General features: G+C 44.4%; 1 protein-coding gene across 3 annotated transcripts in view; it reads left to right on the top strand.

The window, feature by feature from the left end:
* Window positions 1–19,539, top strand: part of AKAP7 (A-kinase anchoring protein 7) — a 189,506-nt gene that overhangs the window by 36,316 nt on the left and 133,651 nt on the right. For all 3 annotated transcript variants that reach the window (XM_069726016.1, XM_069726017.1, XM_069726018.1), the window contains exon 7: window positions 6,636–6,783. In XM_069726016.1, the coding sequence (XP_069582117.1) occupies window positions 6,636–6,783 (148 nt within the window). The remainder of the gene's footprint in view (window positions 1–6,635; window positions 6,784–19,539) is intronic.

Here is a 19,539-nt window from a genome sequence, read left to right as displayed (position 1 = left end):
GCACCCATCCTGCGCCCCATCCTGTCATGTGCTGCACCCATCCTGCGTCCCCATCCTGTCATGTGCTGCACCCATCCTGCGCCCCCATCCTGTCATGTGCTGCACCCATCCTGCGTCCCCATCCTGTCATGTGCTGCACCCATCCTGCGTCCCCATCCTGGTATGTGCTGCACCCATCCTGCGTCCCCATCCTGTCATGTGCTGCACCCATCCTGCGTCCCCATCCTGGTATGTGCTGCATCCATCCTGCGTCCCCATCCTGCATCCCAGTCCTGTCATGTGCTGCACCGATCCTGCGTCCCCATCCTGTCATGTGCTGCACCCATCCTGCGCCCCCATCCTGTCATGTGCTGCACCCATCCTGCGCCCCCATCCTGTCATGTGCTGCACCCATCCTGCGTCCCCATCCTGTCATGTGCTGCACCCATCCTGCGCCCCCATCCTGTCATGTGCTGCACCCATCCTGCGTCCCCATCCTGGTATGTGCTGCACCCATCCTGCGTCCCCATCCTGTCATGTGCTGCACCCATTTTGCGTCCCCGTCCTGTCTTGTGCTGCACATATCCTGCGTCCCCATCCTGTCATGTGCTGCACCCATCCTGTGCCCCATCCTGTCATGTGCTGCACCCATCCTGGGTCCCCATCCTGGTATGTGCTGCACCCATCCTGCATCCCCATCCTGTCATGTGCTGCACCCATCCTGCGTCCCCATCCTGTCATGTGCTGCTCCATCCTGCGTCCCCATCCTGTCATGTGCTGCACCCATCCTGGGTCCCCATCCTGTCATGTGCTGCACCCATCCTGCGTCCCCATCCTGTCATGTGCTGCTCCATCCTGCGTCCCCATCCTGTCATGTGCTGTACCCATCCTGTGTCCCCATCCTGTCATGTGCTGCACCCATCCTGCGCCCCCATCCTGTCATGTGCTGCACCCATCCTGCATCCCCATCCTGGTATGTGCTGCACCCATTCTGCGTCCCCATCCTGCGTCCCCATCCTGTCATGTGCTGCACCCATCCTGCGTCTCCATCCTGTCATGTGCTGCACCCATCCTGCGTCCCCATCCTATCATGTGCTGCACCCATCCTGCGTCCCATCCTGTCATGTGCTGCACCCATCCTGCGTCCCCATCCTGTCATGTGCTGCACCCATCCTGCGTCCCCATCCTGTCATGTGCTGCACCCATCCTGCGTCCCCATCCTGTCATGTGCTGCACCCATCCTGCGCCCCCATCCTGTCATGTGCTGCACCCATCCTGCGTCCCCATCCTGTCATGTGCTGCACCCATCCTGCGCCCCATCCTGTCATGTGCTGCACCTATTCTGCGTCCCCATCCTGTCATGTGCTGCACCCATCCTGCGTCCCCATCCTGCGTCCCCATCCTGTCATGTGCTGCACCCATCCTGCGTCCCCATCCTGGTATGTGCTGCACCCATCCTGCGTCCCCATCTTGTCATGTGCTGCACCCATCCTGCGTCCCCATCCTGGTATGTGCTGCACCCATCCTGCGTCCCCATCCTGCGTCCTCATCCTTTTATGTGCTGCAACCATCCTGCCTCCCCATCCTGGTATGTGCTGCAACCATCCTGCGTCCCCATCCTGGTATGTGCTGCAACCATCCTGCGTCCCCATCCTGCGTCCCCATCCTGGTATGTGCTGCAACCATCCTGCGTCCCCATCCAGCGTCCCCATCCTGGTATGTGCTGCAACCATCCTGCGTCCCCATCCTGTCATGTGCTGCACCCATCCGGGGGCCTGAGCAGGCGGGGACACCGGCGCGCTGTGGGGTCAGGTGCCGGTATCGCCGCCAGCTCAGGCCCCCCAGCACTTACTATACTCACCTGTCTGTCCCGTTCCAGCGCTGCGCGCCGCCATCTTCCCGATCTCCTGGCTGTGACTGTTCAGTCAGAGGGCGGCGCCGGCGCGCATTAAGCGCGTCATCGCGCCCTCTGAACTGAAGGTCACAGGCCGAAGACCGGGAAGATGGCGGCGCTCAGCGGTGGAACGCAGGGCAGGTGAATATGGCCGATACTCACCCTCCTGGCGGTCCCTGCTTCTCTGTTGGAGATCGCGGTGTGCGTTCAGTGTGAACGCATACCGCGATCTCCCGGGAGCGTCACTCTGTGAGGCCCAGACTGCGCCGGCGCTTGCGCCTGCGCAGTCTATAAAGGCTTCGGACAGAGTGACGCTCCCAGCGTTATATTATAGATTTTTTTCATGTAGCGAGCGCCTCAGTGCTGCACAGTTGCCAACCATCTACTCTCTTTAAGTGGAAGGTTTCCTATCCTGAGCAGTCTAGCAGAAGTATACAGTACAGACCAAAAGTTTGGACACACGTTCTCATTTAAAGATTTTTCTGGATTTTCATGACTATGAAAATTGTACATTCACACTGAAGGCATCAAAACTATGAATTAACACATGTGGAGTTATATACTTAACAAAAAAATGTGAAACAACTGAAATTATGTATTATATTGTAGGTTCCTCAAAGTAGCCACCTTTTGCTTTGATGACTGCTTTGCAAACTCTTGGCATTCTCTTGATGAGCTTCAAGAGGTAGTCACCGGGAATGGTTTTCCAACAATCGTGAAGGAGTTCCCAGAGATGCTTAGCACTTGTTGGCCCTTTTGCCTTCACTCTGCAGTCCAGCTCACCCCAAACCATCTCAATTGGGTTCAGGTCTGGTTACTGTGGAGGCCAGGTCATCTGGCGTAGCACCCCATCACGTTCTTGTCCTTACTGCCAATGAAATCACAGCCTGAAATAGGAACCCCTTATCTCTGTATTCTCGTATGACTTGTGATTGAGCAGAACTGGAATTTACACACAGTAGCACAGTGAGATCCGGAGAGGAGATCGAGATGACAGCAGCTCAGTGGGAGCCACAGTGGAGATCAGGATGACAGCATAGTGAGAGATGTTAGATTTGAATACTTAGGGTACCGTCACACTATAACATTTCGATCGCTACGACGGTACGATTCGTGACGTTCCAGCGATATCGTTACGATATCGCTGTGTCTGACACGCAGCAGCGATCAGGGATCCTGCTGAGAATCGTACGTCGTAGCAGATCGTATGGAACTTTCTTTCATCGCTGGATCTCCCGCTGTCATCGCTAGATCGGTGTGTGTGACACCGATCTAGCGATCTAGCGATGCGATCCAGCGATGCGTTCGCTTGTAACCAGGGTAAACATCGGGTAACTAAGCGCAGGACCGCGCTTAGTTACCCGATGTTTACCCTGGTTACAAGCGTTAAACTAAAAACAAACAAACAGCACATACTTACATTCTGGTGTCCGTCAGGTCCCTTGCCGTCTCTGCTTCCCGCACTGTGACTGCCGGCCGTAAAGTGAAAGCAGAGCACAGCGGCTGTGCTTTCACTTTCACTTTACGGCCAGCAGTCACTGAGTGCGGGAAGCAGACGGCAAGGGACCTGACGGACACCAGATGTAAGTATGTGCTGTTTGTTTTTTTTTAGTTTAACGCTTGTAACCAGGGTAAACATCGGGTAACTAAGCGCGGTCCTGCGCTTAGTTACCCGATGTTTACCCTGGTTACCCAGGGACCTCGGCATCCTTGGTCGCTGGAGAGCTGTCTGTGTGACAGCTCCCCAGCGACCACACTACGATTTACCTACGATCACGGCCAGGTCATATCGCTGGTCGTGATCGTAGGTAAATCGTATAGTGTGACGGTACCCTTATAATTACAGTCCATTGTTTGATCCTGTTAAGTTACTATCCCATCGGTATATGTATGTCCTTATTTACAGTATTAGACACAGGAACTGGTACAGCCAGTGAAATCTTCAGTAGGATACTTCTAAAAGTAGCTTATAGATCCATGGGGAAGTTAAAGAGTTGACTTTAATGGTGGAGGGCAGGGATTGCGATAATTAATGTCTAAGGAGTAAAGTTAGTGAACAGTGCTGAGACCAAGGAGAAGAGGGATAAGTAAAGCTGTGCATGAAAAGTTTATCCTCCTAGTTCTATCTGATCTATACATAGCAGGTTACATCAGCCACTTCCTGTGATTTGTCTATGCTTTTCTGTTACCAGCTCTAACCTAACAGGCAATGGACAGCAAGTTACAGAGCAGGGAGTCACCTAGTGACCTGCATTTTAGGGCATTTTACCATGGTATTGCAAGTTGACTCACTCGGATGCTTTCAGAGGTAGACACAGGAGTGCAGGTTTAAAGTTTTAGTTAAACCTCAGTTAAGTTTTGTTACACATATGTTCTATAATAATAATCTTACATCAGATTCATCAAGATTCATCAGCTCACAAGAAAAAAGCTGCATGTATTCTTTAGTTTCTTTTCCTTGTCTTTATTTTCATATGTCTTGTCGGATAACAAATGACATACAGTGGGGCAAAAAAGTATTTAGTCAGTCAGCAATAGTGCAAGTTCCACCACTTAAAAAGATGAGAGGCGTCTGTAATTTACATCATAGGTAGACCTCAACTATGGGAGACAAACTGAGAAAAAAAAGAGAAAAAAAAATCCAGAAAATCACATTGTCTGTTTTTTTAACATTTTATTTGCATATTATGGTGGAAAATAAGTATTTGGTCAGAAACAAACAATCAAGTTTTCTGGCTCTCACAGACCTGTAACTTCTTCTTTAAGAGTCTCCTCTTTCCTCCACTCATTACCTGTAGTAATGGCACATGTTTAAACTTGTTATCAGTATAAAAAGACACCTGTACACACCCTCAAACAGTCTGACTCCAAACTCCACTATGGTGAAGACCAAAGAGCTGTCAAAGGACACCAGAAACAAAATTGTAGCCCTGCACCAGGCTGGGAAGACTGAATCTGCAATAGCCAACCAGCTTGGAGTGAAGAAATCAACAGTGGGAGCAATAATTAGAAAATGGAAGACATACAAGACCACTGATAATCTCCCTCGATCTGGGGCTCCACGCAAAATCCCACCCCGTGGGGTCAGAATGATCACAAGAACGGTGAGCAAAAATCCCAGAACCACGCGGGGGGACCTAGTGAATGAACTGCAGAGAGCTGGGACCAATGTAACAAGGCCTACCATAAGTAACACACTACGCCACCATGGACTCAGATCCTGCAGTGCCAGACGTGTCCCACTGCTTAAGCCAGTACATGTCCGGGCCCATCTGAAGTTTGCTAGAGAGCATTTGGATGATCCAGAGGACTTTTGGGAGAACGTCCTATGGTCTGATGAAACCAAACTGGAACTGTTTGGTAGAAACACAACTTGTCGTGTTTGGAGGAAAAAGAATACTGAGTTGCATCCATCAAACACCATACCTACTGTAAAGCATGGTGGTGGAAACATCATGCTTTGGGGCTGTTTCTCTGCAAAGGGGCCAGGACGACTGATCCGGGTACATGAAAGAATGAATTGGGCCATGTATCGTGAGATTTTGAGTGCAAACCTCCTTCCATCAGCAAGGGCATTGAAGATGAAACGTGGCTGGGTCTTTCAACATGACAATGATCCAAAGCACACCGCCAGGGCAACGAAGGAGTGGCTTCGTAAGAAGCATTTCAAGGTCCTGGAGTGGCCTAGCCAGTCTCCAGATCTCAACCCTATAGAAAACCTTTGGAGGGAGTTGAAAGTCCGTGTTGCCAAGCGAAAAGCCAAAAACATCACTGCTCTAGAGGAGATCTGCATGGAGGAATGGGCCAACATACCAACAACAGTGTGTGGCAACCTTGTGAAGACTTACAGAAAACGTTTGACCTCTGTCATTGCCAACAAAGGATATATTACAAAGTATTGAGATGAAATTTTGTTTCTAACCAAATACTTATTTTCCACCATAATATGCAAATAAAATGTTAAAAAAACAGACAATGTGATTTTCTGGATTTTTTTTTCTCAGTTTGTCTCCCATAGTTGAGGTCTACCTATGATGTAAATTACAGACGCCTCTCATCTTTTTAAGTGGTGGAACTTGCACTATTGCTGACTGACTAAATACTTTTTTGCCCCACTGTAAGTTACTCAATAACCAAGAAACTGTAGGAGAGATCAGCGAAAATAGGGTTTTATCCGAGAAATACAGTAAGTTTTGCACTCAGATTAAACTCACCTGTTCAATCTGTTAAAAATGCATATAATGTAGAAAATCAGCCACAGCGGATCCACAGGTCAGCAAGCGACCATCAGACAGTAGAGTGGACAAATTCCGCGCTGCCGACAGAATGGAGACCATTACCATACTGGGATATACGTCTGATAAGTTAGTTAATAACATGCTGTAATCCAAATGTTTTATTTTCTGTGATTTACTTCTGTTTGAAAAATGTTCAATGAAAACGAATTGAAAAAAAAAAATAAAAGGCAAAAGCCTCATTGCCATCTTACTCTGCACAGTGATGGTTTTTGCTTACGGTAGCATGAGATCAATAGATCACCTATAGCTGGATTTTGATGTTTTGAAAATGCTTCTATTTTTACATCATTAGCATGTCTATTAATCCAGTGATTGCCATAATTCCGTTACATTTCCTTCTTGATGTTGCAAGTTCAGTGTTGAGGGGTGTGTATGTATATACTTATTTATATGCACACATACATACAAATATATAAAGATTCTGCAACAAATGATTTGGTACTTAATCATGTTGTGTTTTTTAGGGCCTTAAAAAGATTGAGCCAAGTTTGTATAAGGATTTCCAAGCTCATTGCTTCGGTGACGATACACTGACAAGATTGGATCTTTGCTCCATGGTAAAGAAAAAGCAACCAAGTGGTTACTATCATACCGAAGCCTCCATATTTTTTGGTAAGTAAAAGTGAGATTCCCAATAACTGTTCCCTCTCTTTCACTTCCAATAATATGGTACTATCATTTTATAAAAAAAAAATGTTTTTTTTGTATTCTGTATTTTAATGATCCCATATTTGCAATTTCTTAAGATCCTAGCTAACAAGCCCTTGAAATGTTTTTAATACAATTTATTGTAATGTTTTACAATTTATTCCAGTTTATTGCAATTTGTATTTCATCTTTCAAGTTGTTTTATATTTTGCATGCTTTCAATATTTTATTTTAGGGCAATGCTTATTTTTCTACTTTTCTAAATGGGATATAATATGTGTAAAAAAAAAAAAAAGGAGAAAAGTTTGGTGTCTTTGTTGGAGTACTTAAAATGAGATACAGTCCTATAAGTTGTATACAACCTATAAAGTTTGGTTGTTTTGGTTTATACACTACCGAGCAATGTCTGTCAGAAGGTGGCAGTAGACTCTCACCATGCTTCAAAATTAAAATTGGATCTGTTGTATACTGATTCCATTAGTTTTTTGTTGCTGGTAATAATATATTATTGTTTAGAGCTTGATATGCTCTAGTTAAAAACATTGAAATACTAGAAACTCTATGATAATGTTCTCCTTGAGCCATTTATGTTCCATTGTCTTATTCAATGCTTTGTCTATGATGAACAATAAACTTTATGCTGTTTTAATACAAAAACTTTGTACCAGTGCATATCCAAGAGCTGAAACCCTATAATTGGTGTTTGAATGCAGGCATAAAGTCCCAAAGAGCAAAGGTGATTACAATTTAAAGACTGAATGTCCTGGTTAAAGGCAGTGTCACCCCGTAACGGTCTTAGGTAGAGAAGGAGGGCCTCAAACTGTCTCTGGACCTGGGACCCTAACTATCCCTGTCCTGGGTGTTCTCTTGATGGTAAAGAGGTCCGAGTTTCCGACCTCACTATGCTCCTGTTAATCCCTGGTCTGTCTCCTCCACCACCTTGTGGAGCCAGGGACAGAAATGTATTGTGAACAAGACGCAAAAGACAAAACAGGGATAGCAGAAACCCTCTATCATACAAAAGTGCCAACCAACAATAGGAAGGACGACATGGACAGGGAGGAATAAACTAAACTGGAACAGGGACCAGGAGATAAACATACACGTACTACAGAACACCTCCACAACAGCTTCTCTCCAAACACTTAGGTTAAGCACACAGCACATGAAGACGAATCTCCAATAGCAACAACAAACTCCTATTTAAGGCTACGTTCAGACTAGCGTTGTGCGCCGCTGCGTCGGCGACGCAACGCACCGAAAAACACGGCAAAACGCACGCAAAAACGCTGCGTTTTGCAACGCGTGCGTCGTTTTTTGCCGAAAATCGGACGCAAGAAAAATGCAACTTGTTGCGTTTTCTTGGTCCGACGCTTGCGGCAAAAAAGACGCATTTGTCGCAAAACGCAACAAGCAAAAACGCATGCGTCCCCCATGTTAAACATAGGGGCGCATGACGCGTGCATCGCCGCTGCGTCGCCCGGCGCGGCGCCGACGCACACTAGCACAACGCTAGTCTGAACGTACCCTAACACAGTGTCTCCTAAGAGCAAGGAAATGGAGCTTTCACTGGCAAGACAGAGTGCATCTGGTCAGGTTTTATAGGAAGAGTTAACGACCAGATCCGAAGCAGCTGCAATTGAGTTGCATGTTTCTGACCAGCATAGAAAGGGTTGTTAGCCTCTTCAGCACTAAAGGAAATCAAATTAATTTGATATGGGATCCAAACACCCAGGCTAAATGGAAGATCAGAGATTCACGGTACGCAGGGATCTTCTAACCACAGATCTCCAGGTTGACTTGACACACTCGTGACGGGCAGCTACAGCATTGCAAAACAGTCTGAAAGCTTAGAGGCACTTATTAAGCAACTGGCCCAGGCCAATCTGCAGTTGCAGCAGCAGCAGAACCAAATGGAAACCAACAAACTTCTGATCTAGTGATTGCAAAAGCTGCAGTATCAACAGCAGTTGTGGCATGAGACCTTGTCTCCGGAACAGATGGTGGAAAGAGTGGTAGTGGACCAACCGGTTTATCTATTCACAACCTTAGTTTGTGCAAAGCTGAGTTGTCCAAGGTGATCCCCAGAATGTAGATGACCTTGTGAGCTTCGTGATACTCGGCTTTGGAGAACTCCCTGAGCAATGAAGGGAGCCTGAGGTCACCTTTCTGAGACGCCCAAAAGACGGGTTCCAAGTCCTCATCTGAGGTGCACATAAAGACCCAGCACGAGTCAGAAATGGTTTCAAGGAATACATTGCATCATATAGCAGCCCTTTGTCCTATGGTGCAAGACCCGATGGACTGCTCCATAGGCCAAAGCTTCTCAATTTTTGCATATCCTATGTGCAGTACCGTCCCTCACCCTGGTGAGGGATATCAGCTGTGCCAGGTGATGGTGAACAGTGCTACTGGGACTAGACTCGGGGAGTTTGGTGGCCCTATTAACTGCCACTCTTCCCCATTTGCTGGTCCCTTGGAAGACGGTGGGGGTAAGGTATATACATGGAGGCGCAAAGAACTATTCCATGGCTCAGGTTGACCTATGCACAGACTGTGGTTGTGTTTCCCACCAAGTATGAATTGTCGAGGACTTATTGAATGCTATTGTTATCAGACAAGATTTTCCTTTGTTCTGAGACTTATGGGCTAAAAGTACCTTCACACTAAACGACGCTGCAGCGATCCAGACAACTATCCGGATCGCTGCAGCGTCGCTGTTTGGTCGCTAGAGAGCTGTCACACAGACAGCTCTCCAGCGACCAACGATGCCGGTAACCAGGGTAAACATCGGGTTACTAAGCGCAGGGCCGCGCTTAGTAACCCGATGTTTACCCTGGTTACCATCCTAAAAGTAAAAAAAACAAACGCTTCATACTTACCTTCCGCTGTCTGTCCCCGGCGCTGTGCTTCTCTGTACTGGCTGTGAGCACAGCGGCCGGAAAGCAGAGCGGTGACGTCACCGCTCTGCTTTCCGGCCGCTGTGCTCACAGTGAGTGCAGGAAAGCACAGCGCCGGGGACAGACAGCGGAAGGTAAGTATGAAGCGTTTGTTTTTTTTACTTTTAGGATGGTAACCAGGGTAAACATCGGGTTACTAAGCGCGGCCCTGCGCTTAGTAACCCGACGTTTACCATGGTTACCAGCGAAGACATCGCTGAATCGGTGTCACACACGCCGATTCAGCGATGTCAGCGGGAGAGCCAGCGACCAAATAAAGTTCTGGCCTTCTAGCCCCGACCAACGACATCACAGCAGGATTCTGATCTCTGCTGTGTGTCAAACTAAACGATATCGCTATCCAGGACGCTGCAACGTCACGGATCGCTAGTGATATCGTTTAGTGTGAAGGTACCTTAAAGCTGTAGAACTCAGTAGTCTGCTACTCAGCAAGCAATCGGCTATGGTTATATGGTCACCTGATGTAACACACAAATTTCCTTTCACCGTACTGACTATCAAGGAGGATGAGGCAGCATCCTCTGAAGCCAATATCCTGGACCGGAAAGAGTCCCAAGAAGACTTTAGGACTACCGAGCTCACGAACTTGAACAGTGAAAGGTACTCTGGAAAATGTAATATAGTTGAATAGTGTACTCCAAGAGCCTGGAGAAGATAATCGTTTTACACATTTGGCTGGACATAATCAGCTCTTGTATTGAGGGACCAAAGTGAGGGGCCCAGTAAAAGAACGCCTCCTTAAAACACAAGAGGAACAATGTAACATGGTTGAATAGTGTACTCCAAGAGCCCGGAGACGATAATCGTTTTCCACATTTGGCTGGGCATAATGATCTCTTGTATTGAGGGACCAAAGTGAAGGGCCCAGTAAAAGAACGCCTCCTTAAAATACAAGAGGAACAACCCAGAGGGTTTAATTGGTTGGCTTGAGTGAGCCAATTTAAGCTTGGGGATCAGGTACTTGTGTTAGTGCCAACAGTGGAGAGCAAATTCCTTGCCAAGTAGTAGGGACCCAATGAGATGGTGGAACAGGTAGGAGAGTTCAACTGTAAAATCCACCAACCAGGGAATTGGAAGACATTCCCAATATATCACAGCAACCTACTAAAACCCTGGAAGGATAGGGACCCTCCCAAACCCTTTGCTTGTTGGCCGCGTCAGAAGCTAACATTGTTGCCCCAACCAGAAGCTAACATTCCTGGTGTCGAAATTTAGTCGCCTTCCCAAAAACAGCATGGCTGGAAATTGGTACAGCAGAATAGGGACAGGTTCTCAAAGATATCAAGGCTACTTCATGGCATCAAGCATGAGATAGTAGTAGGATGAAGTGTCAGAGGAGACGATACAGTGCTGGCCACGCCCTCTCACAAAAAAATCTGAGCATTCCTGGGAATTGTAGACCATCACAGGGGGTTTGTCCAGGTTTGGACTGGCCCACTGGAGTACAGGAGAATCCTCCGGTGGGGCCCCTCTCCAAGACTGGACCACCACCCTCTTATATGAGCAGCACAATATACTGGAATCACTATGTACAGACAATGGCGGCGTCTTATTCATTAACAATATAACCAGTTCATTGTTATATAAATCAGTGATTGAAGATAATGTCACATTTGCATGTAGCTGAAAAGTTGGGTCCTGCAGTTGGTTACTGGTGGACCCTTGGTTCCCCAGTCCGACACTGGGTTTTTCTCTAATTTTGCTACAGTAACAGCGCCTTTAACTCATAAAAGGTACAAAATTAGTTATTGTTAAGTGGTCTCTAGAGGCTGAGAGGGCCTTTCAAGAGCCTAAACAGGCCCTCTGTAAGCAACCAGTGTTGGTAGCATCAAATTTCTCCAAAATGTTCATAGTAAGGAGAGATACATCAGATGTTGGGCTAGGAGCTGTTATGTTCCAGAAGATCAGTGAGAAGTATAGACCCGGTAAGCAAGATTGCAGACAGGTACATTTTTCTGTGGAATGCTGTACTCTTTCAGAGCAAACCTAGTTTAAAGATCCAGCCGGTGTCTAAAGGGAGAGATTGGTGTAGTCTGGCTCAGCCCCCCAAATTGATTTCTCTCTGCTTTGCTCCAGGTCCAGGTGGCAGAGACCTGTCAATGAACTAGAGTGGTTCAGGGAGAAGCAGGACAGGGATGTCATTGGAGTAGTATTCAAACAACATTTCAGAGAATAACATACCTGGCTGCAATCAAATAGCCAGGATCTGATTCCTGTGGTTTGGGAAGTAAGAATCAACTGACAAGTTGCTATTAAAATATTGTATGTTTTTAGAAAATATCAACATTTTTTCTTTTTTCTTATTACAATGAATCTTGATCAGAGAAGCTATAGCACGCACTTTAAAAAAAAAAAGAGCATATTAGCTCCAAGGTTTCAGGCGGTGTAGACTAACAGCATAAAAATGTCATATGTATTTATCGGAATTCAGTGTCCATCTCCAGTGTGTACACAGTAATTCTCTTTTGTTCCATTGTAATATCTAGTGATTACCGAGAAATACAAACAGCAGTAAAGAGATGCTGCGGTCAGTGGAATAACACCTATTACTATTTAACGCAGTGCTTGAAAATGAGACATTTTCCTCTCTTGCAGAAAGTCTTTGATGTCTTTTTCCTAAAGCCTCTCTATTCTAATATAAAAATCACACCTCAATTTCTGCCTTTCAACAACTTTTAAGTCACTGGTGTGAGTTAGAAATGTAAACTTGTTACCTCTCTGAACTATAGTACCTCCAAAATAACATTTTATGTACTGAAGTTACTGAAAATAATAAAGTGAATAAATTGTAATAATTAAATTCTGATAATTTGATGACCACTTCCCTTCCTACCAGGACCGGAGGGATAGATGATGTTGACAGTTGTCATCTTTACTCCTAGTCTGAGTATTGTAAGTGATAAAACAGCGTAAGGGTATATGCACACAATGTCTTTCAGGTTGGTATCATCTGAAATCTACCTGAAAGAGCCCTACAAAGATGCCAAAAAGACTGATCATATGCATAGCAATGTAACAAACGACATGCTGTGAAAATGTTCAGTCTTTTGAACTTCTTAAAACCACATCAGGCTTCCAATGCTGCAAAATGGTTAAAAGAAAAAGAAAAGTGGCCATATCATATTTGTCATGAACTCTGGATATTGTAAAAGATGGACACTTCAACGACTAAAACACTAGGTTGGAATCCATCCAATTCTTAGTGTAGAAATCCCTGTAACACAGCAATGTTTAGTTTAAGGAATTGTATATGGTGAGAAATATATGTAAAGAGACTGTCTATTTGGCTGTGTAAGTATCATTCTGACACTAGTGAAGCTTAGTTATAGTCTATGAACCAACCTCAATGCCCTTCATTTATCATACCTCTGTGGTGACCATTCTGTCCATATGACAGAGAGTGGAGGTCTTCACTCAGAATACCCTTCAGTTTGCCTGAGCAGTGAAATATTGCAAGTTAAGTTGTTCACGCAAAACAATATATTTAAATGGAGCTTTCATTACAAAATGACCAATTGATTAAATTACCGTATATACTTAAGTAGAAGCCGACCCTAGTATAAGCCGACCCCCCCCCCCCCCTAATTTTGCCACAGAAAACTGGAAAAACTTAATGACTCGATTATAAGCCTAGGGTGGGAAATGCAGCAGCTACCGGTAAATGTCCAAAGTAAAAATAGATGCCAATAAAAGTAAAATTAATTGAGACATCAGTAGGTTGTGTTTTTGAATATCCATATTGAATCAGGAGCCCCATATAATGCTCCATAAAGTTTATGATGGCCCCATAAGATGCTCCATATTAAAATATGCCCCATATAATCCTGCATAAAAGTTAATAATGGCCCCATAAGATGCTCCATAGACACATTTGCCCAATATAATGCTGCACAAATGTTGATTATGGCCCCACAAGATGCTCCATAAAGATATTTGCCCCATATAGTGCTGCACAAACGTTATGGCCCCATAAGATACTCCATACAGACATTTGCCCCATACAATGCTGCACAAACGTTAATTATGGCCCCATAAGATGCTCCATAAAGTTATTTGTCCCATATAGTGCTGCACAAACGTTGATTATGGCCCCATAAGATGCTCCATACAGACACTTGCCCCATATAGTACTGCACAAGTGTTATAGCCCCATAAGATGCTCCATACAGACACTTGCCCCATATAGTACTGCACAAACGTTATGGCCCCATAGATGCTCCATACAGACACTTGCCCCATATAGTGCTGCACAAACGTTGATTATGGCCCCATAAGATGCTCCATACAGACACTTGCCCCATATAGTACTGCACAAACGTTATAGCCCCATAAGATGCTCCATACAGACACTTGCCCCATATAGTACTGCACAAACGTTATGGCCCCATAGATGCTCCATACAGACACTTGCCCCATTTGCTGTTACTGCGATTAAAAAAAAAATCACATACTCACCTCTCCGTCGCTCAGGCCCCCGGCATTCTCAATATTCACCTGACTTTGTTCCGGCGCCGCTCCATCTTCAGCGTCTTCTGCACTGACGTTCAGGCATAGGGCGCGCACTAACCACGTCACCGCGCCCTCTGACCTGAGCGTCACTGCAGAAGACGCTCAAGACGGATCGGCGACCAGAACGGGGAGCAGGTGAATATCGCGCAGCGCTCCCTCTGCCCATTATACTCACCTGCTCCTGGCGCTGTGCAGTCCCTGCTTCCCCAGCGCCCCAGCTTCTTTCTGTACTGAGCGGTTACCGTTACCGCTCATGACAGTAATGAATATGCGGCTCCACCCCTATGGGAGGTGGAGCCGCATATTCATTACTATAATGAGCGGTACCATGTGACCCCTCAGTACAGGAAGAAGCTGGGGCGCTGGGGAAGCAGGGACTGCACAGCACCAGGAGTAGGTGAGTATAATGTGTGCAAATAGGTTAGCCTTGATATGTGCAGTAGGCACAAATGGTAGGCAATAGAACAGGTATGATGGTGGCACGATGGCTACCTCATATGTAGGATCTAAAAGGGTGTGAGGGGGCGTATATGCCTCGGGACGCGGTATGCCCCGCTTGTCACGGAGTCAAGCTATAGACCCGAGCCCCCTGCTGTCAGGCTGCTGTTGCTTTCATAGACAATGTTTTTTACTTCTAGAAATTTGATTACCCTAAAGGTTTTATTGTAATTTTTCCTTGTTGCTCCTTGATAAAAAGAACATTAGCCATTAAATATAAGACATCTGTGTTATTAATTATTAAATGCCTCGCTGCTAGCTATTGTTTTTCTTAAGCGTAGCCCACACATTGTCAGCGCCTCTAAATGATGTAAATGCCAGATATTCTCCGCTTGCGCTGATCTTCAATTCCATGACTCGGTAATATTCTAATTTACATGTCTGGAAGGCAAATACTTGAATAAGATGTAACGAGAGATTGATTGTCATTACAGAGTTTGACACTGAAACATACAGATGGCATAATTTGGCTTTGTTACAGGGAAGCAAACAGTACATGGCAGCTATAAAGGTTCCACTCATTTTATAAGTAGAATTTACAATCTGTAAACAGAAAAGCAGAATTAGGTGGCATTATTTCCATTTAAAAGTAATATTAGTTTAAGGTCATCTTGGCACCTATTAACAAGTTCTCAAAATATATTTTATACTACATTCTGAAATTTCCCGCATGACATTTTAGAGCTAAAGAAAATCCTCTCTTGCTTGGTTTTGGCTTTTTTGACTGTTAGCGGATTGAAAAAAGTGTTATATCATTAGTTAAAATGTCAAATGAAGACAACAAAAGATTTCCTGGATGGTCTGCAGCATAGTAAAGGAAGTTTTGTTTTTAAAAAGTCCATTATACTGTTCCTCTAAATCCTGGGGGTGCTACTTCTTCTTGGGGAGATCCAGCTGGTGTAGTGATTTTTGAGACCCCATACACTTTGGACTAACCTAGGCCGAATCCACCTATATTGACGTCTTCGTCTACAGACTATTGTGTATGAGACCCTGAACAAGTGAATATCGCAGGCACAACATTTTATGGCCAGAACTGATAATACTAAGAACACTATTTGAACTGTTAAGTAAAATAAAAAGGTGAAGGGTGGTGTGGAATAGTTAGCAAGAGACTAGGGCACTTGCCTGGCCACATCCAAATGACTCTTGTTCTTCTACAATTATAATAGCCCACATGGGCATGTTTCCAGTTGTGTTTAAGTCACCTACCACCCAGCAGTGTTAGTGGTTGAGTAGGCCGAAATCTTCTGACAGTACCTTAAATGGGTTGATCATTGACTTACAAGGTAGCTACATATAGGTGGTATTATAGAGTTTTCATCCTTCTGGAGGATAGCTATTTCATCCAGTTTGTTTTATCTGTCTAATATGTGCTTTTAAATGAGGTAGTTCGGTATCAAGGGTACATACATGTGGTCTGTGATATGTTGTTCATGGAGACTGTAAGAAAAATGTAAAAAAATGTTTACGCTTAAGATGGCTTAATAGATTAATATAGGGAATGATTTAATATAGTTGGGGGCTTTAGATTTTTTCAAGGCCACCAACCTGTCACGAAGGGCATCTACTGCTTTATCAGCCATAATGGCTTATGAAGGGATTCGGAAAGATCTGTTGACAATTTCCTTGGTATAACATACTTAGAATAAATCCTCTTTAAAACATCATTATTTTTTTTGCATACAAAAAAAGGATATCGTTTTTCAACAGTGTGCTGGATTCAGTTTTCATCAATTTTCCCCTAATTATCAAGCAATGGAAAATGGACAGCACTCAGATGAGACGTGGATGGCAGCTAGATGTCAGACTTTTTTTCATGGACACATTGACTTGCAATGGCAAGATTTGTCAATTATACTGGGCAAAAATGGACTTGCATTGTATTTTTTTGTGAACAGCCATGTAGATGTACGTGTTCAAGACAAGAAAAACATCGATAGAATATATACAGTTGTGCTCAAAAGTTTACATACCCCAGCAGAATTTTTGCTTTCTTGGCCTTTTTTCAGAGAATATGAATGATAACACCACAACATTTTCTCCACTCATGCTTAGTGGTTGGATGATGCCATTTATTGTCAAACTACTGTGTTTTTTCTTTTTAAATCACGGCTGTGCTCCCCGGATATGTGCAGTGCGCTTATAAAGCTGGGGAATGTATACCTGGCTTCATTGCGCATTGGCATGAAAGGAGGAAAGTTGTGCGCATTCTGGTGTTTTATAAACTGCCTGTTCTTGCAAATCTGTTATCAAGGATGTGAAATCATGATTGGTGGGATGACTTATCTTGGAAAATCCATGCTCCCCTTTGTCTAAAACTAATTAGCAAATCGCAAACAGATTTATCAAATAGTTTTTGGCCATTTGGTGTAATCAAATATACACTACAAAGGACTTTTTAGAAAGGGTATTATCATAATAGTAAACACATGGTGTCAGTTTGGGGGCCATCAGGTTCCCTTTCATAGTTATGGAGATTATAGTAAAGTGAAACTTACTAACCATCCCTATGATTACCATCAGCCATTTCCCTGGTGAGCTCTCTATATAGTTTTGTCACTAATCTGTAGACAGTCTAATCCTAAGGAGTAAAACTCATTAAACTTATACTCAACTCTAATCAACTCGCTTATGGATTCATTCTCGCCATGCAAATCCTAGTATTGTGATCTCATGATAAGTAACTGACCCCACAAACTTCTGGAGCTCTGTCGTTGGGCACACTGAGCATGGACTATAGAAATGTTTATGCGTGCTGACTTTATCCATCATACCGCTTTGTTCAGTATGTAAAGGCGGAGGATAATCTACCCTGGGAAGATGTCACTGTTAAAGTCTATGGTTTAAATGTATCTTATAAACTTTAAGTGCATCACACTTTGTATCAGGTATTTGAGGAGTACGCGAACCCAATCTGCCGACTAAAGTAATGTATTTTTTTCTTTTTTCCCAGTTTAATTTATTTATTTATTTTTTACTCCATGACAAATTGGGACTTCAAAGCACCCAGATAAAAGACGACATTGATTGAACTCTGTTACTCGGCTTTAGCCTGCTTCCATCGTGGAAGTTTTCTAGCTTGTAGCATAGACATGATCAGCTTATATGATGTGCTACACGATTAGAGAGAATTTGTATTTCTGGCATGCAGTAATCCCTGTGTGATGTTCTATATTCGGATTTAGCTGCATAGGTCAGCCGTATAGAGAAGAAATCCAGGCGGCATCGGCGAGAGAAATAAAACATAAAAAGAATTTAAAATTACCTAGAAAATCCATTTGCAAAACAAAATAGTGCCCATGAAATAATTAGGGCTAATAAGATTTGTTTGCCTGTAGTACTGTAATTAGAGTGTACAGCAGGGGTGTCAAACTGCATTCCTCGAGGACCGCAAACCATGCGGGTTTTCAAGATTTCCTTAGCTTTGCACAAGGTGCTGTAATCATTATGTGTGTAGGTGATTAAATTATCACCTGTGCAGTACAAGGAAAGCCTGAAAACATGACCTGTTTGCAGCCCTTGAGGAATGCAGTTTGACACCCCTGTTGTACAGTGGGTACGGAAAGTATTCAGACCCCTTTACATTTTTCACTCTTTGTTTCATTTCAGCCATTTGGCAAATTAAAAAAAGTTCATTTTTTCTCATTAATGTACTCTCTGAACCTAATCTTGACTGAGAAAATTAAATACATTATAGAAATGTTTGCAAATTTATTAAAAAGGAAAAACTGAAATATCACATGGTCATAAGTATTCAGGCCCTTTGCTCGGTATTGAGTAGAAGCACCCTTTTGAGCTAGTACAGCCATGAATGATGGGAATGATGTATCAAGTTTTTCACACCTGGATTTGGGGATCCTCTGCCATTCTTCCTTGCAGATCCTCTCCCATTCTGTCAGGTTGGATGGTGAACGTTGGTGGACAGCTATTTTCAGGTCTCTCCAGAGATGCTCAATTGGGTTTAGGTCGGGGCTCTGGCTGGGCCAGTCAAGAACGATCACAGTGTTGTTCTGAAGCCACACCTTTGTTATTTTAGCTGTGTGCTTAGGGTCATTGTCTTGTTGGAAGGTGAACCTGAGGCCAAGTCTGAGGTCCAGAGCACTCTGGAAGAGGTTTTCATCCAGGATAATAATAAATAATAATAATCTTTATTTTTATATAGCGCTAACATATTACGCAGCGCTTTACAGTTTGCACACATTATCATCGCTGTCCCCGATGGGGCTCACAATCTAAATTCCTTATCAGTATGTCTTTGGAATGTGGGAGGAAACCGGAGTGCCCGGAGGAAACCCACGCAAACACGGAGAGAACATACAAACTCTTTGCAGATGTTGTCCAAGGTGGGATTAGAACCCAGGACTCCAGCGCTGCAAGGCTGCTGTGCTAACCACTGCGCCACCGTGCACTGATATCTCTGTACTTGGCAGCATTCATGTTTCCTTCAATGGCAACCAGTTGTCCTGTCCCTGCAGCCAAAAAACATCCCATAGCATGATGCTGCTACCACCATGTTTCACTGTTGGGATTGTATTGGGCAGGTGATGAGCAGGTGAACCTGAGGCCAAGTCTGAGGTCCAGAGCACTCTGGAAGAGGTTTTCATCCAGGATATCTCTGTACTTGGCAGCATTCATGTTTCCTTCAATGGCAACCAGTTGTCCTGTCCCTGCAGCCAAAAAACACCCCCATAGCATGATGCTGCTACCACCATGTTTCACTGTTGGGATTGTATTGGGCAGGTGATGAGCA

Source organism: Ranitomeya imitator, chromosome 5 (genome assembly GCF_032444005.1).
Source record: "Ranitomeya imitator isolate aRanImi1 chromosome 5, aRanImi1.pri, whole genome shotgun sequence".
NCBI classification, from domain to species: domain Eukaryota; kingdom Metazoa; phylum Chordata; class Amphibia; order Anura; family Dendrobatidae; genus Ranitomeya; species Ranitomeya imitator.
Note: the sequence above shows the minus strand (reverse complement) of the source record. Positions and strands in the feature narration are given on the sequence as shown.